Below are 25,282 nucleotides of genomic sequence, written 5' to 3'. Positions count from 1 at the left end.
CACTCAGTCAAGAAGCACCTGGACAAACACATGAGCAGGAAGGGATTAGAGGGACACAGATCCTGTAAGTGAAGACAATTTCAGTATGGAAGGGCAAAATGTGTCAGCACAGGCTTGGAGGACCGAAGGGCCTGTTCCTGTGCTGTGTTCTTTGTTCTGTTCAAATGATGGCTCTCCGTTAGCTGACGGAGTACAGTCTCAACACGGACAGATGTGTCTCTGCTGGCTATGTTTTTGGTGGTAGAAACGGTATGTAAATACAGCAGGTTCTCACCCCACCATGTTTCCACTCATCTGACATCTCTCCCTCACCCCCACAAGCTCATCAGAAGAGTTTGGGGGAGCCCATACCAAAATCGATGGCCCGCCCTCCAAATATAAATCAATAATTAAGACTCAATTAGGCTTGTTAAGATAAAGCAAAGAACTGTGGGCGCTGAAGTTGTGAAACAAAGTCAGAATGTGCTGGAGAAACTCAGCAGGTCTGGCAGCATCTGTGCAGCGAAAGCAGAGTTGACGTTTTGGGTGCAGTGACCCTTCTTCAGAACCGGATCTGAAACACTGATTTTGCTTTCTCTCCACGTATGTGGCCAGACCCGCTGAGTCTCTCCAGCAATTTTGTAAAATCTCAATTACCCTGATATTGCACCGCACATGCCATAATACAGTGGGCATGAGGATTCCTGTGGTGCAATGATTCCTGCCCTGGAGATATCTGAACTGGTCAATTCAAAGCAATTACAACAAAGGACTCTTTTGGTGCAGTGTTAGCATTCCAATCTCTGATACCTAGTTCACCAGCTTCAAGGCCCACTTCCTCTAGAAATGTATCCATGCAGATTAATTGAACTAACAGAGTTTGGTGTAGTTTGTTTCCTCTTAAAAGGGTGTACTACCTTCGGGATGTGCTCTTTGCTCATCAGCAGCATGTCCCTTAAGATTACCGTGCCTTTTTCCTTTCTCCCTATGCAGACTCACCCCAACCCCTATCCCACCCCTTCGGAAGCTGCCACAACCTGACCAAAATCCCCACCTTACCTCACTCTGGGATTGATCCAGCCACGTCTCTGGGGTTCTGACAGTGTTCACCACCATGCTTGAGCACTGCTGGGACCCACTGAGGGCAGAAGTCCCACTCCGCCCGCAGTGAATATGTCTGTTATACGTCTTTTAGCTCACCATTGTCTTTTCTACCCCCTTGGGAGAGCCATGTGCCCAGCCATCCCGCAATTTGACGTCTGAGGTCAATTCAATGTGATGCCAAATACATATCAGAACACAAAGGAAAGGACTCTGTAAAATCCGTCTGCTTCCACAAGCGCTTTTCCTCAAAATCTCACTGTTTTACCTTTTCTTTAATCTTAACCTCTCAGAAAATGTTCAACGGGAATTTCCACTTTGGGCCCTTACTGTGTGAGCTTTCTGAGATAACAAGCTGTAGACCTGGATGAACACAGCAGGCCTAGCAGCAACAGAGGAGCAGGAAAGCTGATGTTTCGGCCTGGACCCTTCTTCAGAAATTCTGAAATGATGCTTTTTCACAAGTTACCACTCAGAAACACTTGTACACCGGTAGATTGGCAAATGCACCCGTGACTAAGCACAATCAGCCATGGTTTTGAGAACTTTCCTTTTGCATTAAAACACATCCCTTTGTGTACGCTGGCACAGTTTCAATAGTCTAGCTGAACATGTGTTTATCAGCCTGAGAGAAGCAGTTTACTCAGTGTGGCACCACCTGGCTTTCAGTAACCAGTGGGGCTTTAAAAATACATACAGGACCCTAATTATTTTAGAGTGCAATTTCCTCGTAAATTAATAGCTAATTGTTTAATATTTTACTAATTTTGAAACATGTCAGTTTGTAACATTGAGTTGAATTGTTTGAGGTGTTGAATACACTGTTCCTCACCCCAGTCGGGGAGTTGGGCATCTCTCTAGATGTACCTTGGTGATGGGGTTGGGAGAGGGCACAGCTTGAAAGGCAAGGAGAGGAAAGTGGAAGTCACGGCAGTGTAACATTTTGCTGAGAGAGATCCTCTGAAAGGTCAGGGAGGTCTCGTAAAAGAGGGGTCACTCTTCCTGCGAAGTCTGCCACAAGCCCACACAGTGAAAGCTACCCTCATAGAGTGGGCATCACCTGCTGGTAGAATCCTGATGGCATTGCCGTGAGGCCCTAAGGTTGGCAGTGACCACCCACGTACTGAACTGGTAGGCTGCCTATTGCCAGCACTGCCATGGGAAATGCTGCAGAGGGTAGGGCTAGTCAGGTAAACAGCAGGCTGGAAAGCAGTGGATATTTGTTGCATTTAGAACCCACCTCCACAGGCCACACCTTTAGAACCACCTAAGGTGAGTTTAGAATGCTGCCCATTGTGTCCAGAAGGAAAAAACAGTTTAATATTTAACCTAAAATTTTGAGTTCTCAAAAACCCGCAAATGAGCACAATCATCAGAAATTTTGCCCGGGTGACTGACTTGATTGGGTTAACATGATCAGGAGTCAACTTCCAGCACACATTTTACCTAGATAAACCCAAGAAGCTCAATTTTTGATTGAAGTTCTTCAATCTTTTACACTGAATTAGCTAAAGTGGCCAAATTATGCCAAGAAACTCTACAAAGTCTAATGAAAGCTCTTGGGGCTGTTACATCCAGCAGCAACACCACTACACCACTTCCTGACTCCCCAAAGTCTAACACCATTAACAAGGTACAAGTCGGGAGTGCGATGGAATACTCTCCATTTGCCTGGATGGGTGCAGCCCCAACAACACTCAAGAAGCTTGACACCATCCAGCACAGTGCAGTCTGCTTGATTGGCACCATATCTACAAACATTCACTCCCAGCACTCAGCAGCAGCCATGTATATTTTATCTACAAGATGCACTATAGAAATTCACCAAGGCTCCTTCACCAGCACCTGTAACTCCTACCGTCAAAAAGGACACAAGCAGCAAATACATGGGGACCCCATCACCTGCACGTTCCCCTCTAAATCACTTATCATTCTGGCTTGCAAAAATATCACCATTTCTTCACTGTTGATGGATCAACATCCTGGAAATCCAAACCCCACCCCCCACCACTCCCCCAATGGGTCCTAAATGTGGGTCTACCTACAGCAAATGAACTGCAGCTGCTCAAGAACACACCATCTTCTCCAGGGCAATTAGGGATTAGCAATACATACTGGGCCAGTCAGCGATACCCAATTTCTGTGAATGGGTAAATGGAAAAGAAAAAAAGTCCAGAAATTGTCATGGCATAAACTCTCATGGCAGAAACCGAAGGGTGAAGTTCAGGCTGTAAACTCACTAAATCCCGTGGTAAATTCCTCCAGCGTCAGAGAGCCATTCTGATCAGCATCCAGGGCATTGAACACATCCTGCAGTTCATTGGAACTGAGAGACAGCTCAGTCTGAAGGTGCTGCAAATAAACAAACCTTTCTCAGAAAGTTATTGCAATTTTTAAAAATCAAGCTGTTTAGACATGTCAGGGTTTTTCTTTTAATTCATTCATGAGATGTGGGCTTCACTGACCGGCCCATCCCTAACTGCTCTAGATCTGAGTGGCTTGCTTCAGAGGGTAGTTAAGAGTCAACCACATTGCTTTGGGTTTGGAATTACATTTAGGCCAGATCAAGTAAAGATGTCCAATGTCTCTGAAGGATATTAGTGAACCAGATGGGTTTTTACTGTCAATACTGTTTGCTTTCAATTCCAGATTTCATTTTAAAATTCAAATGGCACCTTCTACCATTTGAACACATGTCCCCTGAGGACTAACCTGGGGTTCATGAACTGCTGATCTAGCGACATTACCAGTCACAGGGAGGAAAGTGACAATAAAACTATTTGAACACAGGAATTATGATTTTTAAGTTGAAGAGTTCAGACCTGGGCGCAGATTCAGGTTAGTGAGCAAGGGCGAAGTGGGATTGGAAATTAACACAGATGAGGGTGGGTGACATTAAAGTCATAGAGAGTGGAGACAGGTCAAAACAACAAGGAGCATGGATGGAGTCAACATGGAAGACTTGTTTCCCCAGCAGACAGGTCAATTAACTTTGACACAGAGTTGAGGTGACAGTCAAAGGACTGGGGGGACACGAGGAAACCCTGATCTCCCAGTGATAAAATGAATATGCAGTGAGTATCTGGAATTTAATGTCCAGTTTGGGGGTTGAGGTGGAAACCGTCCATTCATTTAAAAGGAATCTGGGTCTGTACTTGAAGTACCTTAAGCTGCAAGGCTACGCAATAGAGCTGGTAAGTCGGGTTAGAATGAGTAGCTTATTTGTTGAGCTGGTGCATACATAGTGGGTTGAATGACCTCTTTTCTGTACTGTAAGGAGAAGCAATGGCCTAGTGCTATTAAGCCAGGCTGTTAATCCAAAGGCCCAGATTAATTCTCTGTGGAACCCTAATTCAAATCCCACCATGGCTAATGGTGGATTTAAGGGTCCACCAAGATTGTTATTGGGGAAAACCCATCAGGAGCACTAATGTCCTTTAAGCGAAGGAAACTTTTCTCCCGACCTAGTTCAGCCTACGTTTGACTCCAGGGTCAATTCTTTCTGGGCAATTAAGGCTGTGTAATAAATGCTGGCCTGGTTAGGAGCACCAACATTCTATGAATGAATTTTTTTAGAAAAAGCCATGTGTGGACTCCTATAGATGAGACTGAAGGCACGGCTTAGATAGGCAGAAGTGTCCTGGCAATAAACTTGGCATTTCCTTAGCTAGACGTTTGCACCCCTGTCCCCAGTGTTAAGGTTTTCCTTAAAACACATCCCGTTGAGATGATTGCCGGGCTGATAGCAGAAAATGAGGATAATTAAAAGCTTCCTTAATTAGAATGCAATAGTTAAACCGATGAGCAAACTAATATAAAAACATCACAATTAGGAAAAATAACAGGAAGTTGCCAACAGCTAGGCTTTCACAGATAAAGAGATTAACTCGAATTGGAACTAAAATAGAAACACTTAGCCTTCACAGGACAATTAAAAAAAAGAACACTGAAGCAAATGTACAAGGGAAAAGCTATAAAGGAAATACAAGCCAAAAGGCAGACGATGGAAAATTATGAGGCAACAGATAGCTTTCTAACTGTACATTAAGAGAAAAGGTTACAGTGAGGGTTAAGGGATGGAGCAATGGAAGAAGCTCAGAAATGGAAAGATTGTCCTGAAAAGATTTGGTAAAATACTTTACTGCAAATCACAGCAAAGATGAATATTAAGACTGTCCAATCAGCAGAGGTTAGCATTGGATCATTAGACAGGATTAGGATAGTTACCAATAGTTAAGAAGGTAGAGAGACCACCAGACGTGGACGTAGGATAATTAGTGAGATTAGGATGATTAATGGAGTTATACCAGCTAGTGTGGGTTAGGGTCATTAGATCACCAGAATCTAATAGTATATATTCGAAGGTGTGGATGGCCATATTGCACAGCAGGGTTGTCTGATCTTTTCACATGGGGGTAGCACATTTTAACTTTTCCTATTGTCATTAGGCACCTTTGAGGAAATTTCAGACAGACTCAGCTTGGCATGACAACAAGCACAAATTCTACAATATCAGACGCCTTGGGGGTTCAGGCACATAGTTCTTTGAAATTTGCCTCACAGGTTCTCCACACTAAACTCCATCTACCACTCCTCAGCCTATTGGCCTGACTGATCAAGATCCCTTTGTAATTTTAAATAACCTTCTTCATTGTCCACTATACACCAATTTTTTCGTCAACCATGAAATTACTAGCCGTGTTTCATAATTACCAGGACGTTGATCGTGAGGGATTCTGTGATGGTCAAGAGGGTGACGAACAGATTCTCTTGCTGGAGGTGGCCATTGCATGGCATTTGTGTGACACAAACAGTACTTACCATTTTTCAGCCCAGGCCTGGATATTGTCCAGATCCTGCTACATTTGAACGTGGACTGCTTCAGTATCCGAGGCGTCACAAATGGTGCTGAACATTGTGCAATCATCACCGAACATCCCCTCTTCTAACCCTGAGATGGCGGGAAGGTCATTGAGGAAGCATCTGAATACCCTCATGACTGAGATAAAGGATCGGAATTTATGTTATTTTCCACATGGGGTTTACCGGCTGAATCTCACTTACTGGCCTTAGTCCTTTTGAATTAGGTTACAGCCATGCAGAAAGGAGACCTCTGAAACTAATCAAAGGAAAGTTTTTAGGAGTGAGGGACCAGTCGACTGTGTTAGACTGTTCTTCATTGGCAGTCCTCAAGACCGATCTTCTTTCACTCTAGCGTTAGTGGCCAGTCTCGTACTAGATACACACATTGCGCTGTAGGTGTTTGAAGTGGAGTGTGGGTTGAATACTTGGCGCTGTGCATGCACCTTCCACTGTTTGCACTTGTCCTCCTTGACTGGGCCCATCAGAGACACTCAAAGTGGCTCCTTCACCAATTCTTCTTCTCCAAATTGGGAGGTCTCCGGCTAGAGATTTCTGCAGGTCGGTGAAGAATGTTGCATTTTTTAAGTTAATGCTTTGAGGATATCTTTGAAGGTTTCCAACTATCCCCGTTACCCCAGCAACTGCTTGAAACTTGGAGCTTGTTTTGGAAGTCAGGCTGATGATACAGCCCAAGCAACACAGCTGAGTAACTGTAGGCAGTTCCTGGGATGATAGCCTGAGAGAGGGCGCTGATATTGGAGCATGTATGCTGCTAATGACAGTGCCAGACAGTGTGTCTGTGTTCCAAAAGCAGCTCCCAGGAGACTGCAAGCTAGTTTACAAACACCCCAGAGTATCACAACCAACCAATGATACAATTGACAAACATGACAATCAGGTGAGGTGTTAATATTACTAATTTTACAAGGTAAATTGTTCACCATCCAGTTGGAGTAACTAAAAGAACTACCCGAAACATCAGCTTTCCTGCACCTCTGATGCTGCTTGGCCTGCTGTGCTCATCCAGCTCTACATCTTGTTATCTCTGGCAAGTAAATGATTGAGTTGATAGTCTGGATCGCCAGGTAAGAATCAGCTGTGATTCCTCAATATATTGAAACATGTTCACTGTCAGGAGAAGAGTAAGCATGTACAGGTGTGTTAGGTTGCAAATGACGGATGCAGGGGATATTGAGGATGGGGCAGAATATGGTCTAGATAGTTTCCAAATTGAACAACATCCTATGCAGTCAGCTAACACTCATGTTTGTGTGAGGTTATACACCGTGCTTTGATATTTTCAGGTAGAACCATGAAAAGGCAAACTATGACATGGATTTAGGGAAACTCTTATCACTGCATTCTTATCACTTACATCCTGTGACAGGAGCCCGAGTGAAAACAGAAAGCCAATACATGTTGGAACACACCTTAAAGCACCAGGAGTTCCTGAGAAGTGGTAGTGCCAAAGCCTGATGGTCCAACTAGATTCAGCATCACCTCCAGAAAGGTCAATGTTGTAACAAGGACAGAATTCCACTCAATCCCTCATTTGGACGAGTGTATTGATAGGGTTGGTACCGGGGAGGCAATGGCCTAGTGGTATTATCACTGGACTGTTAACCCAGAGACCTAGGTTATGTTCTGGGGACCCAGGTTCAAATCCCACCATGGCAGATGGTGGAATTTGAATTCAATATATGTCCGGACTTTACAGTTTAATGATGACCATGAATCTAATGTTCGTTGTCAGGAAAAAAAACTCATCTGGTTCACTAATGTCCTTCAGGCAAGGAAACTTCCACCCTCACCTGGTCTGGCCTACATGACTCCAGTCCCATGGCAATGCGGTTGTCTCTTAGCTGCCCACTGGGCAATAAACACTGCCTGGTTAGCAATGCCCACATCCTATAAATGAATAAGGAAAAGTGCCAGATTTCGTACCAAAAGTGATTTGTTAATAGGATCTTGGCAAGTTCCTTAACACCCAGGGTGAAGGAAACATCTGCCTTTGTCACATGAACTTTCCCAATGCCAGGTGATGTCATTTTGGCTAAAGAATGTTCCAGCAACTTTCCAGAGGCTAATGAACTAAGTGATAGCCAGTGTTCCTAACTGTGTAACAGAAACAGAAATTACCAGAGAAACTCAGCAGGGTCTGGCAGCATCTGTGGACTTAAAGCAGAATTAGTTTCAAATCCAGTGACCCTTCTTCAGAACTGATAGTAGTTAGAAAAAGGTGACATACGTTGAAAACAGGGGGTTGCTGTGATGGTGGGTGGAATGAAGTAAGTGGGTAGGTGGAGATGGAGTCAAGAGAAACAGTTAGACAGATAGATGATAACATGCCAGAGCAAAAGAAAAGCTGCTAATGGGGACTATGAGTAAGTGAAAACGTGTTGGCTTTGCAGCCCAGGTGTGGGTAAAGGAGACAAGAAAAGGTGCTCAGGCCCTGAAACCCTCAATGTTGAGGCCTGAAACTGCAGGATGCCCAAGTTGAAAATGAGATGCTGCTCTTACCCTTCTCCTGAAGAGTAAGTGTGTGTTTGCGTACATGTTTGAAATATTTATAGTGGTAAACATTTACATTTCCATTTTGCTGACTCTGTACATTAACCAATTATTGCATCTTTATTCAATAAGTTTTGTTTTTATACAAAACTATTGCTTTGTTTACCAAGGAATCCAATTGGCTTTTTTGTTTAAAATCTGATATTGACAAGGCATTTAATTTACCAACTTGGGAACTGGAAAGAGTCATAAACTATTTTAATTTTGTGAGACCAGTGAAGTCGTGAGACTAGAGTGACAAAGCACTCCTCCAGGCTCAGTCTTTAATAGGGGGTCAAATGCCAAACTGTATGGGCAGGTGGGCAGGGAAGCAGATGGGCAGACAGGTGGATGGGCAGGTGGGCAGACAGGGAGGCAGATAGATGGAAAGATGGGCAGACAGGGAGACAGGTGGACGGGCAGGCAGGGACGCAGGTGGACGGGCAAGTGGACAGGCAGGGAGGCAGGTGGGCAGGCAGGGAGGTAGGTGGATGGGCAGGTGGACAGGCAGATAGATTGGCAGGTGGGCAGATGGAAAGGCAGGTAGGCAGGTAGGTGGCTGAGCAGGATAGCAGGCAGGAAGGCAGGTGGATGGACAGGTGGGCAGGCAGGGACACAGATAGATGGGCAGGTGGGCAGACAGGAAGGCAGGTGGATGGGCAGGTGGGCTGGCAGAGAGGCAAGTGGATGGGCAGGTGGGCTGGCAGAGAGGCAGGTGGATGGGCAGGTGGGCTGGGCAAGAGGGGCAGGCAGGAAGGCAAGTGGACGGGCAGGGGGGGCAGGCAAGAAGTCAAGTGGACAGGCAGGTGGGCAGGCAGGAAGGCAGGACATTCTGAGCTCCAATTCCTAGCTGCCATATTTAAATAGCACCTTAAAAAGCAGCACTTCACTCTCCGCAACACAGGAGCATTATCCAGCCTCTGCTCATCACCCCCACCAACCCCTTGGAGGGCTGGGGGAAAGCAATACTTCCCCAAGGGTTCTCCTGAAAGCTACCCAGGAGATGAGGCCATCTGACTGAAAAAAGGCAGCTTGGACAGGGGTGGCAGCAGGCATCAGTGCCTGTGGGTTACTGAGGAGAACCTGGCTTCAGTGATTTGATTTGCCAGGGTAGTGCAAAGAATGACACTGACATTCAATCTAAGAGTATCAGTTGGGCTCGCAGTGCAGTGTACCCATAAGCAGTGTCACCTCTCACTTTTTACCCAGTGCGCAGCAATCTCACAACCAGAAGTCAATGCCACAATCAACTTGATGTTACCATTCAACGTGCACAGAATATCAGAGCAGCTGTCCACGTGCGCAGTCATGTAGCTTAGAGGATATGTTGTGTGTGTGTACTGGAAGCTACACATTTTATATATAGTGCCGTACTCTTTGCAGAAAGAACATGGACATTTATTGTGCCAATCAACTCAACTAAATGGGTAACAGCCATTCTCTTGTTCATGCCTCAGGGCAATGACTTTAACCAATTACACTTGACCTGCTGAGTCTAATCAAAGCTTGGTAGTTAACTGACAGTCATTTTTAACCAGTGCGTTCTCCATTGTAACACCATTTCGAAACAGCGTGTAATGGGCAATCAATAAGCACTCTCCTCTCATACAGTACAAGCATTAGTTTTCTCCTTGAAATGGTATTCTTGCAAACTGTCCTGAGCAGTGCAAGATGAAAAGCTTTGATAAAACATATCTTTTGTCACCATGTTATCATTTTTGGTGGGGTTATTAAATATAACAGTAGGAAGGTTACTCTTCGGTTATATAGGGCATTGGCGAGACGACATAGGCAGAACTGTATATTATTTATTTAAGACAAGATGTAAATATGCTGGAAGCAATTCAGAGAAGAGTTACTGGGACATAATTAGAATGGTTGTCTTATGTAAATAGGTCTTAGAATCCCTACAGTGCAGATAGAGGCAATTTGGCTCATCGAGTCAACATCCACCCTCCGAACAACATCCCACCCAGACACAACACCTAATCCATCCCCATAACCCCTGCATTTACCATGGCTAAACCATCTAGTCTATACATCGCTGGACACTGCAGGGCAATTTTAGCATGGCCAATCCAACTAATCTGCACATCTTTGGTCGGACAGGCTAGGCCTGTCTACGAGAGTTTAGAAGATTAAGAGGTGACTTGATTGAAAGATGTAAAATTCTGAGTGTTCTTACTTAGATGGATGCGGAGCGGATGTTTTTTCTGGCAGGAAAATCTATAACAGGAAGCTGCTGTTTGAAAAAAAGGGGTCACCCATTTAAGATGGAGGTGAGGAGCATTTTCTTTCCCCACAGAGGATTGTGAATCTTTAGAGATCTCTGCATCAAAAGGTGGAGGAAACAGAGTCTTTCGAGCTTTATCAGGCCAAAGTAAATTTATTCTTGAGAAGGACAGGGGGCGAACAATTATCAGGGGGGGTAACGGGGAATGTAGAGTAACAAGATCAACCACGATCTTACTGAATGCATAGCAGGCCTGAGTGGTTGAATGGTCAACTCCTGCTCCCAACTTGTCTGTTTGTATATAAAGAAAGACAATTCAAAATGAAATGTGAGGATATGCACCACGTTAATATTGTCAGATTCTGCCCTGTGTGTGTTCTGACTGAATAATCATTCAACAACGAACTGGTTTATTTGCCAGATCCTCCGAAACATTCTGGGTGAAAGGCAACTAAAATAATATGAGGGGCGATGTTGAATCTAATTGTTACAAGGTACTAGGTTTGGTGTTCAGTGGGCAATTTACAAGTACCAAAAAAATCATGTACCCCTTCAGAGTTACAAAGTGAAGAAAACAAGGCTGAGCTTGGTAACTGCAGTTTTAAATATTTAAATAAATTCAGCAACTACATTTTAAGAATTGCACAATAGAAGAACCACTGCCCCCTCCTGGAAATCAGCAGAAATGCTCGAACCAGAATGAGAACTACTCAACTCAACCTCAAACAATTTGTCCTTTTCCCTCATATTCTGGGGTCATCAAGTGAAACAAAACATGTCCAAAAGGCTATTGGAATGTTCGCTCATCCATGAAGGGACAGATGTTTTGCTTTTGATTCAACCTAATCTAGAAAGTTCTAGATTGTTCTGGTCTTTAGGATGGAGGAGATGGTGGTGGTGTAGTAGCAGTGATTTGAAGACCCCAAGGTCATGGCCTGGGGACAGGGCTAAAACGCAAGCCCCTCCCCACAACCCCCTTGGCAGCTGGAAAATGCAAGTTTAATCAATTATTAAATCGGGGATTTAAAGATTGTGTAACTCTGAAATTTGAGGTTGTGAGTTGTGAGGCAGCAATGGCTGCCAGGCCAGCAGGTGCGTGGCCCCTTTAAATCTCAGAATTTTTGTTAACAGATTGATCCCCGAGGCCTGACTCCTGTAGCAGCAAAGAACATTTTACCGAATAGCTTTGTGGGTTTTAAATCTCCCCCCACCTCCCACCCCCCTCCCCCCCGACTTACCTCACAGGTCTCTCACACCCTCTGCTTCAACCCTCAATGCTTCACTCCTCCTAAAGCTCTCTCCTCCAACTGCTCCTACAGGTCTGGGCTCACAGCAGTTTACAAAAACTAAAATGGTGACAAACATTTGGTAAGCGTTGACGTAAAGTTAGTTTCAGTGTGGGTGACCATGGATTGTCGCTAAAAAAAAAACACATCTGGCTCACTAATGTCCTTTAGGGAAGGAAATCAGCCATCAGTCAGATCCTCAGCAATGTGGCTGACTCTTAACTGCCCTCTTAAGTGGAACTAGCAAACGACTCAGTTTAAGGGCAGTAAATACTAGGGCTTGTCAGTGATGCCCACATCCAATGAAAGAATGAGAATATAATGTTAAGTTTGGTGTGAGTTGTTGCAAAAGTGGCAATAGAATATTTGTGGGTTGGGAGGCAGGAAGCCAGAATTTGGTGTTTGTAAAATTCTCGGGGGGGGAAAAGCATTGCATGGTCCCTATAAAAGATCACGTGCTTAGAGATTTGAAATGGATGTCTACGAACAGTAGCATGAAAGTTTGCAAGTACACAGAGAGTGCCCGAATTGAAACATTTATATTGAAAGGCTGTACAGTCAGCAGGCCAAGTAGCAGTTTTTATCAAAGACAACAGGCTTTTAAACTTAGCTAATCAATTTGAACCAGGCACTTAGGTACAAAAAGGAATTAAATTTAAATCTGATAGTTTTGACAATATAGAACCAATCCTATTATAAGAAATATTGATATTTCATCAAGGGTATAACAAGGGGACAGTTGGATAAAGCCCCAGAGCTAGCTACTATCCATCAATACTAACTGCCCTCAGCTCTTAAGGCAGAATCACTGGCTCTCACAGCTTGACCTACATCTTGGAGAAAGCACAATCTAAATTACAACAGTACCAACTGCACAACTAGTTAATGTTCCTGACAGAAGAATTGACAGAGAAGGTACAGAACATTCCAGGAGACACATAACCTGTATGTAATTTTGAGAAACTAAACTCTTTTTTATATAAGTGGGACTGACATTTATTGGAACAGCATACCATTAGAATCTTGCTTTATTCGGAAACAGTGGGAGTTAGAAGAAATTTATTCAGTTTGTTAATAGTTTAGCTAATTTGTTCATTGTTAGATTTGTTGCTGGTTGATTTTAGAGTGAGTGTCAGGGATTTGTTTTATTTAACCACTAAAAGTTGCTGAAAGGAGGGTTACAGCACTTTTCACACTCTTTTATAGATTTTAGGGTGAGGTGCTCCTGTTTGGATGTTTTGGCTTTAGTTCTCAGTGCAGGGATCGGGGGGAATCAACCTTTGCTTTACAAGGGGGTTTGTGCTCCAGGATCTGGACAGATTGGAACAAATGTAGAGTACATAAGGTCCCAGCAGACTTCAACAGACTTGGGGACTAGTGGCCTAGCTCTTTAAATAACACTTGAGAAGTGGATAGTTTGTTTAATTATGGTTGCTTTTTGTTGATTACATCAAAAGTGGGGAAATGGCTCTTAACATTGCTAAAGAGGTTTTGGGGAGTCAAAGATGGACGAGTGTTAATGTTAAGAAAGAATGTTAAGAAAGACAGAAAAAGGTGACATTTTTAGAATTCGCGACAGGCTAAAACTGGGTTTAACTAGGAATAGTGAGAAAGTTAACATTGTCACAGCGTTAGCCAAGTACTTAGTTACATCAGCGAAAGTCAAGTGCAGCAGAGTTAGAAAAAATTAAATTGCAAATGGGGCAACTGGAGTTCGAAAGTGAACTTAAAAGGCTGGAGTTAGAGGTCAAAGAAAGGGAAAGAAGAGTCCTAGCTGAAGATAAAGAAAGGATAACCCTGGCAGAAGAGAAAGAAAAGAATGTTCGAATTGGAAAAGATAAAGCTGGAATTTGAAGTAAAAAGACTACAAATGACAGAAGTAAAAGTACAAGAAAGAAGCGATGATGAGCCAACTCATTGTAGCCGAGTGTGTCAGGGGTATATGCAAATATGTCCAAACATTATCAACATGACCAAAGTTCAATGAAAAAGGTGTAGAAGCCTTTGTTTATTTCCTACAGAGAAATTGGCTAAACAGACGGACTGGCCAGAGACTGTGTGAGTAATGTTAATGAAGACCAAGTTGGTAGGAAGGGTGGGTGAGGTGCTGTCAGAGGACGTGTCAGGAGATTATGACAAATTAAAACAGGCTATTTTGAGTGCCTACAAATTGGTACCAGAAGCATATAAACAACAGTTCAGAAATGTAAGAAAGGAGCTAGGTCGGACTATTATCGAGTTTAAATGAATTGAACAGAGCAACTTCGATAGATGGATAACAGCATTAAAGATAGAAAAGACTTATGACACTTTTAAGATATTATTCTGCTGGAGGAGTTTAAGAGCTCACTTCCAGAAGTGATAAGAACTCATGTCGAGCAACAGAAAGTTAAAACAGCGAGAAGAGCTGCAGAGATGGTGGATGAATAAGCATTAGTGCGTAAATCGAAATCTAGCTTCCACCAACAATTTCATTCCATGAGGGACAGAAATTGGGAAAGGGGGTGATCCTTCAACGAAAAACAAAACATAGATCACACTGGCAACAGTTTACCACATGTGAAAAAAGAAACCCAAGAGGGTGGAAAAGAGGTGAAAGACTTCAGGTGTTTTCACTACAATAGGGTGAGACACACAAAGACACAGTGCTGGTGGTTCAAGAAAGGCACTGGGAAAAAGAATGTGGCAAAAGATGCCAAGTCAGTGGCATTAGTTAAGGTAGTAAAGGAGATCCAACAAGAAGTCGAGGAGCTGCAGGAGAGTGCACAGCTTAGTCACGAGCTGTATAGTAAGATAGTGCCCGATCTTGTCAAAGGCTTCACCTGTGTGGGTAAGATTTACTCAGGTAGAACAGGGGGAATAGATAAAGAAGTTAAATTATTGAGAGCTACAGGAGCTAGTCTGTCTCAAACTGTAAGAGATGAAAATATCTGCACTCCTTCTGAAATATTGCCTGAGAGTGTGTTAACCTGTGCAATAAATGGAGAGAGGGGTAGTGTTCCCTTGTGTAATATAAGGCTAGAAAGTCCAATCAAGGCTGGGAAGTGATAGTGGAAGTGATGGAAAAATTGGCTATTCCAGGAATACAGTTTATTCTTGGAAACGATATAGCTGGATCACAGGTGGGAGTGATGCCCATTGTGGTGGAAAAGCCAAAACAAAACTAGGGAACTGAGGACATAAAAGAAAAGTACCTTGGAACTTTTCAGGACGATGTGTTGACAGTCATAAGTTAAAATAAGAAGGGAAAACAAAAGAGAAAAATAAAGGAGTTGAGGTCCAATTAGCTGACACTGTGTTTGATGAGATAGTGAAGGAAAAACCTAAGCAGGTTGAGGATCAGGTGTTCAGTTGAGAGGTGTTTAGTTCTGAAAGACTAGTGGAGTTACAACAAAAAGATAAGACTATGAAGGATCCATATCATAAAGCCTACTTGGAAAAGGAATTAGAGTGCATTCCACAATGCTATTACCTTAAGAATAAAATCTTAAGGCGAAAATGGAGACCTTGGCAGGTTACTGCAGAGGAGAAATGGGTGGAAGTTTGCCAGATTATGTTACCGGTAACATACAGACAGGAAGCATTGCGGGTAACGCACAAATTACCAGTAGGAGGTCAGCTAGGAGTGAGGAAGACTCAGGTTAAAATACAGAAGCATTTGTATTGACCTGGATTACAAACTTGTGGTTCAATTTTGCCGTACCTATCACAAGTGTCAGATGGTAGGAAAGCCACAGGCAGTAATAAAACCAGCGCCTTTGATGCCAATTCCCACATTTGAAGAACCTTCCACGGGGATTGTAATTGATTGTGTAGGTCCCCTCTCTTAAAAGCTAAAGTGGGAACCAGTATTTGCTAACTATAACGGGTGTGTCTACAACAATTCCAGAGGCAATTCCATTATGGAATGCCAAGGCAAAAACAGTTGTTTAGGAGTTGCTTGTTTTCTTTACCCATTACGGATTACCCAGGGAGGTTCAGTCAGACCAAGGGTCCAATTGTACTGCCAAATTATTTAATGAGGTCATGAACAGTTTAGGCATCAAACACTTTAAATCAAGTGCATACCATCCCGAATCGCAGGGGGCATTGGAAAGGTGGCATCAGTACCTAAAGACAATGCTGAGGGCTTATTGCCAGGATTATCTAAATGATTGAGATAAAGGTATCCCATTTATATTGTTTGCTATTAGAGATGCTCCAAATGAATCAATTCAGTTTACTCCATTTGAATTGATATTCAGACATGAAATGAAAGGGCCTTTAGAATTATTTAAGGAGAAGGTGATAGGTCCAAAGTCAGAGAGCTCACCATTGGATTATGTATCTGAGGTGAGAGAACGATTAAACAGAGTAGGTGGATTAGCTAGGCAACATTTGAAGGTGGCACAGTACCTGATGAAGCCAGAAGCAGATAAGAAATCTGAAATTCATGTGTTTGCCCGTGGGGATAAAGTATTGGTGCTGTTACCAGTGGTAGGAGATCCCTTCAAAGCAAGGTTTAGTGGTCACTATCAGATTGAGAGCAAATTAAATCAGGTGAATTATCTTGTAAAGATGCCGGATAGGAAAAAACAATTATCAAGTATATCATGTGAACATGCTGAAACATTACTATGACAGGGAAAAGGAACCAGAGAAACAGGTATTAGTTACTGTCACTCAGAGTGATGAATCAAATCCAGATGATTTGGATTTTGATGTGCCTCAGAATAAATTGAATAATGAAGAAGTCCTTAAGGAATGGGATAGAGTAGTGGCTATTTGTCCAAAGGAACACAGAACTGAATTGAAAGACTTGTTACAGTGCTCCAAGAAGCTATGTAGAAATAGAATGGGGAGCACTAGCACAATAGTATATGAGGTTGCTGCAGGGAATGCTGTTCCAATAAAACAACACTCCTACAGGATTAATCCTCTCAAAGCAGTGCAAGTTTAGAAGGAAGTGGAAGTGATGCTCCAAGAAGACATCATAGAGATAAGTCAAAACAAGTAGAGTTCACTGATCATGTTGGTTCCCAAACCTGATGGCACTCAATAATTCTGCGTAGATTATTGGAAGGTCACACAGTGATCAATTCTGACCCATACCCAATTCCATGGCTGCTGAAGTGTTTTGGAAAAAGTAAAACAAGCCACTTACATCACAAAGTCAGTCTTACTTCACGGTTATGGTAAGTACTTTAGGCAGAGAGCGCAAAAGAAGTTTCTGCTTTTGAAACCCCAAATGGACTGTACCCTTTGAAAAGTAAAACACAGCAGCTACTTTTCAAAGGCTTAAGAACAGAGTTGTGGCAGGATTGGCTAATTGTGTCGTCTACGTAGATGACTTGGTGATCTTTAGTCATTTGTGGGAAGATCACATGGAGCATCTGATGGAGCTGCTTGAGAGACTACGGAAGGCAAAGTTGATCATAAACTTGGCAAAAACACAATTTGCGAAGGCAGAAGTGACATTCTTAGGGCACAACATTGGATACAGATGGTTGACACAGAGAAACGTGAAGACAAAAGACGTTGAGCAATTTCCAAGACCATCCTCAAAGAAGGAAACACTACAATTTTTAGGATCGAGTGGATTCCACAGGAAATTTTGTACCAAACTTTAGTAGCATAGTAGCACTGTTGACAGATTTGTTAAAAAAAAACACAAAAGCTCGATGGACAGAACAACGCCAAGAGGCATTTGAGAATTTAAAAGCAGTGTTAACCACTGCACCAGTTTTAGCCCTGCCAAAGTTTATGAAACCCTTCAAAATTGCCATCGACCCAAGCTAAGTTGGTTTTGGAGCTGCGTTGTTATAGAATGATGGTTGTGGAATTGAAAAGCCAATCAGTTACTTTTCAAAAATCTCAGTATTCACCAGAAAAAAAAAATTCAACCATTGAGAAAGAGTTATTGAGTTTGCCACGTCAGCCTTAACAACATTTTAATGCTGACATAGCAAACAATACATCAGAAATGATTGTGTATACCGATCACAATCCTTTGACAATTTTTGAAAGATTTAGGACAAGAACACCAGATTATTTCATTGGGCACTCATATTAAAAGCATTTAATTTACAGATTGTTCATGTTGCAGGCCGTGAAAATATTATTGTGGATGCTTTATCGCAAGTTTAAAAGAAAAATGTTTAAAGAAGATAGAAACAGTAGTGTTCAATGTTTTATATAGATAAATAAAATTAGTATAAAATGTGTAATTCTAGATTAATGAGCTATGGATCTAGTGATATAATGGAGCCAAACTTTTAAAGGAGAAAAACAAGGTATCTTTTCATAATGATGGTTAATTTTTTTCTTAAGCAGGGAGGTGTTGCGAAGTGGGGTGGAGTACTTGTGGATTGGGGGCAGGTAGCTCGAACTTGGTGTTTGTAAAATGCTGGGGAGAGAACATTGCATCGTCCCTTTAAAAGATAATGCATTTTTTCTGTGCTTAGAGATTTAAAATGGGTGTCTGTGAACAGGAGCAAGAAAGTTTGCAAATACTCAGAGCACCAAATTGAAACATTTGTATCAAAAGGGCTAATGGTAAGATTCTTAGTAGTGTAGATGAGCAGAGAGATCTCAGTGTCCATGTACACAGATCCTTGAAAGTTGCCACCCAGGTTGACAGGGCTGTACAGGGCATACAGTGTTTTAGCTTTTATTAATAGAGGGATCGAGTTCTGGAACGAAGAGGTTATGGCGAAGCTGTACAAAACTCTGGTGCGGCCGCACTTGGAGTATTGTGTACAGTTCTGGTCACCGCATTATAAGAAGGATGTGGGGAAGCTTTGGAAAGGGTGCAGAGGAGATTTACTAGGATGTTGCCTGGTCTGGAGGGAAGGTCTTACGAGGAAAGGCTGAGGGACTTGAGGCTGTTTTCATTAGAGAGAAGAAGGTTGAGAGGTGACTTAATTGAAACATATAAAATAATCAGAGGATTAGATAGGGTGGATAGGGAGAGCCTTTTTCCTTGGATGGTGACGGAAAGCACGAGGGGGCACAGCTTTAAATTGAGGGGTGAAAGATATAGGACAGATGTCAGAGGTAGTTTCTTTACTCAGAGAGGGAATGGAACACTTTGCCTGCAACGGTAGTAGATTCGCCAACTTTAGGTACATTTAAGTAGTCATTGGATAAGCATATGGACTTACGTGGAATAGTGTAGGTTAGATGGGCTTGAGATCGGTATGACAGGTCGGCACAAGATCGAGGGCCGAAGGGCCTGTACTGTGCTGTAATGTTCTATTTTTTTTCTGCCCGTGAACCTATCCTATGTTCTAAAAGGCTGTACAGTTAGAAGGCCAAGTAGCAGTTTTTACCAAGACAACAAGTTTTTGAATTTAGCCCAATTTGAACCAGGCACTTCCATACCAAAAGCCATTACATCTAAAACTGATGGTTTTGACAACATTGGACCAATCCCATTGTAAGAAATATTGATATTCCATCAAGGGTATAAAAAAAAGGGGACATTTGGACAACGCCCCAGAGCTAGCTACCATCTGCAAAAGCTAACTTCTCTCAGCTCTCGAGAGAGAGAATCACTGGCTCTCACAGCCTCCTCTATATCTTAGAGAAAGCACTATTTAAATTACAATGGTACCAACAGCAGAACAAATCAATATTCCTGACAGAAGAATCAACAGAGAAGGTGTTCCTGAGTGAAGAATTGACAGAGAAGGCACAGAACATACCGGAAGACACGTAACCTGGCTGTAATTTTAAGAGACTAAATTCTAATGTAAGTTGGACTTAAAGCATACCATTAGAACCTTGCCTTATTCGGGATTAGTTGGGTGTTAGAAGGGATTTGTTTGGTTTGTTAATAGTTTAGTTAATTTGTTCATTGTTAGAGTTAGATAAATAAATTGTTACTTGTTGATTTTAAAGCAAGCATCGGGGTTTATTTTATTTAACCAATAGAAGTTTCTGCAAGGCAGGTTACATCACTTTTTACACTCCTTTTACAGATTATAGAGTGAGGTACTCCTCTTTGGATGTTTCGGTTTTAGTTCTCAGATGGGGTGGGAGGAGTCAACCTCTGCTGTATAACAAAGTGCAGGTTCAATTTGCCATAATGATAACAGGATGGATTGATCGTATAGACTAACATACTTTAAGTTGGGTGTAATTGAGATATTTAAGATGATTAAATGATTCATTAGGGATGATAGCGAGAAAGTGACTACTCTGGTAGGTGAGGAGAGTTTAGGACTAACGTGTGGAACCTTCAAATTCATGCCAGGTTATTGACGGGTGATGTTGGGGGTACTTAACCATACAGTGGTACAGTGAAAATTTGAATCTGTCTCCCAAAAAGCTGCTGAGGTGGAGGTAAGGCACAGGGGTTGATTCTCAATAGTTATCCATATTAAGTGTAATGAAAAAAAGCAAATTAAATATAGAGTTAACATACATTCCTCCTGGGTTTCTACTGGGTGCTCCGGTTTCTTCTCACAGTCCAAAGATGTGCAGGTTAGGTGGATTGGTCATGGGAAATGCAAAGTAGATTGGGTCTATGTGGGATGCTCTTCAGATGGTCAGTGCAGACTCAATGGGCCAAATGGCCTCTTTCTCCACTCTAGGGATTCTATACAGGCCAGCTGCAATCCCAACTGAATGCATTCTTAGGAGCTGCATGGCCTCTCCTGTTCCTGAATACGATTCTGTCAAAGATTGCGAATGTACAAAACAGCTGTAAATGCCTCTGAAGAGAAACCATCACTAATAGCCAGGCATCACCAGCAAGGTCCTGCTTCCCTGCCAGGTAAAGACCAGGAGACACAAAAACCTCACCTGCATATCTGCTCGGTTAATAAATCCTTTCTCTTCTCGGTCACAGATCTGGAAGAACTCCCGGGATTTTTCCAGCAGAGCCAAATGTCCCTGGTTATGCATCTCGGTGTTTTTACAGTCAGACATTACCAAATCTCTCTGTGCTGATAGATGACTGCCCCCCTCCCTTTGGTCTTTACTTGCCATCTCTGCCAAGGGTGCTTTTTCCAAAGCTTCCATAGTTTGCTTCCAATAGTTTCAGGCTACATCAAGCTCTTTCTAGTCTTGGATACTCCACCAAGCAAAGGCTTCTTTCTTTCAACTGTAGTGCCTGGGAAGGGGGAAAGAATAAAGTTTTTTTTAGAAAACTTTTATTTTATCAATAAATTGGACTTACAGTACGAACTAAATATTGAAGAGCAGCAAACAAACACAAAATGGTTCTTTGAACACAGCAGGCCAAGCAGCATCAGAGGAGCAGGAAGGCTGACATTTCAGGTCAGGACCCTTCTTCAGAAATGGGGGAGGGGAAGAGGATTCAGAAATAAATAGGGAGAGAGGGGGAGGCGGATAGAAGATGGATAAAGGAAAAGATAGGGTGAGCGGAGACTGACAGGTTAAAGAGGCAGGGTTAGAGCCAGTGAAGGTGAATGCAGGGGGGGCGGGAGTTAGGGAGGGGATAGGTCAGTCCAGGGAGGTCGGACAGGTCGGGGGGGGGGGGCAGGATGAGGTTAGTGGGTAGGGGATGGGGGCGGGGCTTGAGGTGGGAGGAATGGTTAGGGAGGTGGGGACTAGCTGGGCTGGTTTTGGCATATGGTCGGGGGAGGGGAGATTTTGAAGATTGTGAAATCCGCATTGATACCCTTGGGCTGCTGAGATCCCAAGCGAAATATGAGATGCTGTTCCTGTATCTTTCGGGTGGCGTCATTGCGGCAATGCAGGAGGCCCAGGATGGACATGTCGTCCGAGGAGTTGGGGGAAGGGGGGAAGGTTTGAAATGATTCGCGACTGGGAGGTGTAGTTGTTTATTGCGAACCGAGCGGAGATGTTCCGCAAAGCGGGCCCCAAGCCTCTGCTTGGTTTCCCCAATGTAGAGGAGGCCACAACGGGAGCAGCAGATACAATATACCACATTAACAGATGTGCAGGTTCTACGGCCTGGGATGGGGGTGAGGGGGGAGGTGTGAGGGCAGGGGTAGCACTTGCTTCGGTTGCAGGGAAAAGTGCCGGGGGTGGTGGGGCTGGAGGGGAGTGTGCAGTGGACAAGGGAGACATGGAGAGAGTGGTCCCTCCGGAAAGCACATAAGGGTGGGGAGGGAAAAATGGTGGGGTCGGATTGTAGATGGCTGAAGTGTTGGAAGATGATGCATTGGATTTGGAGGTTGGTGGGGTGGTACGTGAGGACTAGGGGGATTCTATTTTGTTTATTATTGCAGATAGAGGGTATGAGGGATGAGTTGCGGGAAAGGCGGGAGACACGGTCGAGGGCATTTTCAATCACTGTGGAGGAGAAATTGCGGTTTTTGAAAAAAAAGGACATCTGGGAAGTTCAGGTGTGGAACATCTCATCTTGGGAGCAGAAGCAGCAAGGTGAAGGAATTGGGAATAGGGGATGGCTTTTTTACAGAAAGGTGGGTGAGAGGAGGAATATTTTAGGTAGCTGTGGGAGTCGGTAGGCTTAAAATGGATATCAGTTTCCAGGTGGATGCCAGAGATGGAGACAGAGAGGTCAAGGAAGGAGAAAGAGGTGTCAGAGATGGTCCAGGTAAACTTAAGGTTGGGATGGAAGGTGTTAGTGAAGTGGATGAACTGTTTGAGCTCCTCATGGGAACATGAGGCGGTGCCGATACAGTCATCAATGTAATGGAGGAAGATAGGGCCAGTGTAGTTTTGGAAGAGGGATTGTTCCACATACCGTACAAAGAGGCAGGCATTGCTTGGGCCCATGCAGGTACACATGGCCACCCCCCTTGTCTGTCAGAAGTGGGAGGAATTAAAGGAGACGTTGTTGAGGGTGAGGACGAGTTTGGCTAGGCGGATGAGGGTGTCAGTGGAGGGGGACTTGTCGGGCCTGCAGGGCAGGAAGAAGCGGAGGGCTTTTAGGCCATCTGCATGGGGAATGCAGGTGTAGAGGGACTGGACGTCCAGAGTGAAAATGAGGTGTTGGTGACAGGGGAATTGGAAGTTCTGGAGGAGGTGGGGAGCATGGGTGGTGTCACGGATGTAGGTAGGGAGTTCCTGAGGCAAGGGGGAGAAAATGGAATCCAGATAGGTGGAGATGAGTTCGGTGGGGCAGGAGCAGGTGGAGACAATGGGTTGACCAGGGCAGGCAGGTCACTGCCCACTGCAGTCATCATTAGACTCTTAATTCCAGATCTTTTAAATTGAATTCAAACGCCACCCTCTGCCGTGGCATGATTAAAACCCGAGTCCCCAGAACATTAGTGGGGCTTTTGGATTTATAGTCTAGTGATAGTACCACTAGGCCTACCCTCTAGTCCAATAATCTTTGATTTCACTGTCTAATGAGAGTATAGCTGCCATTGCTTTAAAAATATTTAACAACCGCCTTGAGGGTGAGAATTCCAATGTCGCACAACCTCCTGAGAGAAAAAAAAATTCTCCTCATCTTTGACCAAAAAGAGGAACCCTGAATTGTAAAACTGTGTTCCCCTTTGTTCTGGGCTCCCCTGCAAGAGGTTACATCCTTTCCACCTGCGCCTTGCCAAGACTACTCAAGATCCTTACGCCCTTCAAGCAAGTCACCCTCACTTTTCTAAACTCCAGAGAAAACAATCCCAGCCTGTCCAAGCCCTCCTCATAAGACAACCTGCTCAGTCCAGGTATCTATCTAGTGTTTCAAAGTACATATTTCTATTGCAACTCAAGTCTATGGAGAAAGTCAAGAAGAGATTCTCTGAGGTGATGCTTAGAATCACTAGGTTTTCTTAATAAGAACAATAAGAGGAAATAAAGAGACAAAACAAAAACGAAGATCAGAGATATGACAGAGGTGTCCAATACTGAGAAGGAAAATCAGTCAGAAACAATTTCTGCTGTTTGGTGAGTTAGCAACGAGAAGTGTACACTAACAGCCATTAAAATCAGAGAAGTAAGAGGCTCCCAGAACACGAGATGACTTACCTTGAAGGAGAAACAATCCACGTGAGCTTCCAAAAGGAATGAGAAAATAAATTCAGTGGAAGAACCTAAGAAATGCGAGTTGCTTTTTGAGAAAACAAGAACAAACATAATGTCTGAATGTTTCCGAAAATTCTGTGACTTTATGCATACCATCAGATGTCGTGTACATTTGCTAGGCTTATGTAGCTCAAGCAACACTCTTCAAAGGAACAGAAAAATCCAATATTATCTGCCCTAATTGATGCCGTTCTGTTCACATGATAAGGAAGAGAAATCAGATATCATTCCTCTAGCATCAGGTTTTCAGTTTATGATACCTGAGGCTCTTGTGGTAAAAGAGCATTTTAATGTAACGTTATTGTTCTGTTTGCTCTAATATTAAAACAAATTCCAGGGAGATAAACTATATCCTGTTTGTTCTTTCTGCATTATGCCTGTTGGAATAGTATTCTGCAAATGGGTTAGTCACAAATCCATTGTAATCCCACCTAATTCTTTCTAACAGGGTAAACATTTGCACAATGTAAGCATATACAATTGGATTACTGGAAAGGGCACACTGTCACCAAGGTAACACAGTTCCTGCTTTCTAAACCTGACCAGCCGGTGGAGTTTCTAACAGATGGTCTGAACTTAGAACCGCGGTGTTCCTCCCTAAACTAACAAAACCCTACCCATTGCTGAATTATCGCCAATGGTTAAATCAATTTTTACAAAAAAATCACAAAAGCACGCCAGTAGATTTTTATTTGTTATTTATTCACAGGATATGTGTCTCTGGCTGGTTTTGTGTAAGGGTGTCAGGATCTGAATAGGTTAATGCTGAGGAGTGCCCCAATGAAGGTGTCAGACAATGTGGGAGAAAACGGGCACTCAAAGGGGCTGAGACTTACCACACATGTCTTCCTCATGGCCTCTTTAACAATGTCTATCACATCGGGGCTAACTCATACCTAGTTACTGTCAGGCAATAAACCGCATCATATTTAATTCAGGAACCTCTTCTCATTGCACTAGGTGGCTTTCCTCTTTCACACAAAACCCCGTAGACCTACTAGATTTGAGGATAAACATTTTCATCCATACGACGGTGGAGGATCCATGGGAGGGTAGTTGAGGTGGGTAACCTCACAACCTTTAAACAAAATACATGGATGAACAAAGCAATCAAAGCTATGGGCCTAGTGTGGTGTAAGTGGGACTAGTATCGGTAGCAGCGTACTTTTGGCAGTACTGACATGATGGGCTGAAGGGCCTCTTCTGTAGTGTATGATTCTATGGTGCTGTAACCCTGACCAGGAAGGTGGATGGTGTCAGCAAATCTACCAGATGGCTTATACAACGCAGTGAGCAGTGGCAG

The 25,282-nt window shown here is 43.3% G+C and overlaps 1 protein-coding gene across 10 annotated transcripts in view; it reads right to left on the bottom strand.

Annotated features, from left to right (window-relative positions):
* LOC125460724 (EF-hand calcium-binding domain-containing protein 4B) overlaps nt 1-25,282 on the bottom strand; it is a 129,335-nt gene that overhangs the window by 48,273 nt on the left and 55,780 nt on the right. For 5 of the 10 annotated variants that reach the window (XM_059652507.1, XM_059652509.1, XM_059652510.1 and 2 more), the window contains exons 2-3: nt 20,800-21,109; nt 3,321-3,432 (exon numbers count right to left, since the gene is read on the bottom strand). In XM_059652507.1, coding sequence (XP_059508490.1) covers nt 3,321-3,432; nt 20,800-21,018 — 331 coding nt within the window. In that variant the 5' untranslated portion in view covers nt 21,019-21,109. Of the gene's footprint in view, nt 1-3,320; nt 3,433-20,799; nt 21,110-23,922; nt 24,394-25,282 lie in introns of those variants that run through there. The other 5 variants (XM_048548504.2, XM_048548506.2, XM_048548503.2 and 2 more) reach the window with 4 other exon arrangements.

This window comes from Stegostoma tigrinum, chromosome 18 (genome assembly GCF_030684315.1).
Source record: "Stegostoma tigrinum isolate sSteTig4 chromosome 18, sSteTig4.hap1, whole genome shotgun sequence".
In the NCBI taxonomy this organism is placed as follows: domain Eukaryota; kingdom Metazoa; phylum Chordata; class Chondrichthyes; order Orectolobiformes; family Stegostomatidae; genus Stegostoma; species Stegostoma tigrinum.
This window is presented reverse-complemented; position numbering and strand designations above follow the sequence as displayed.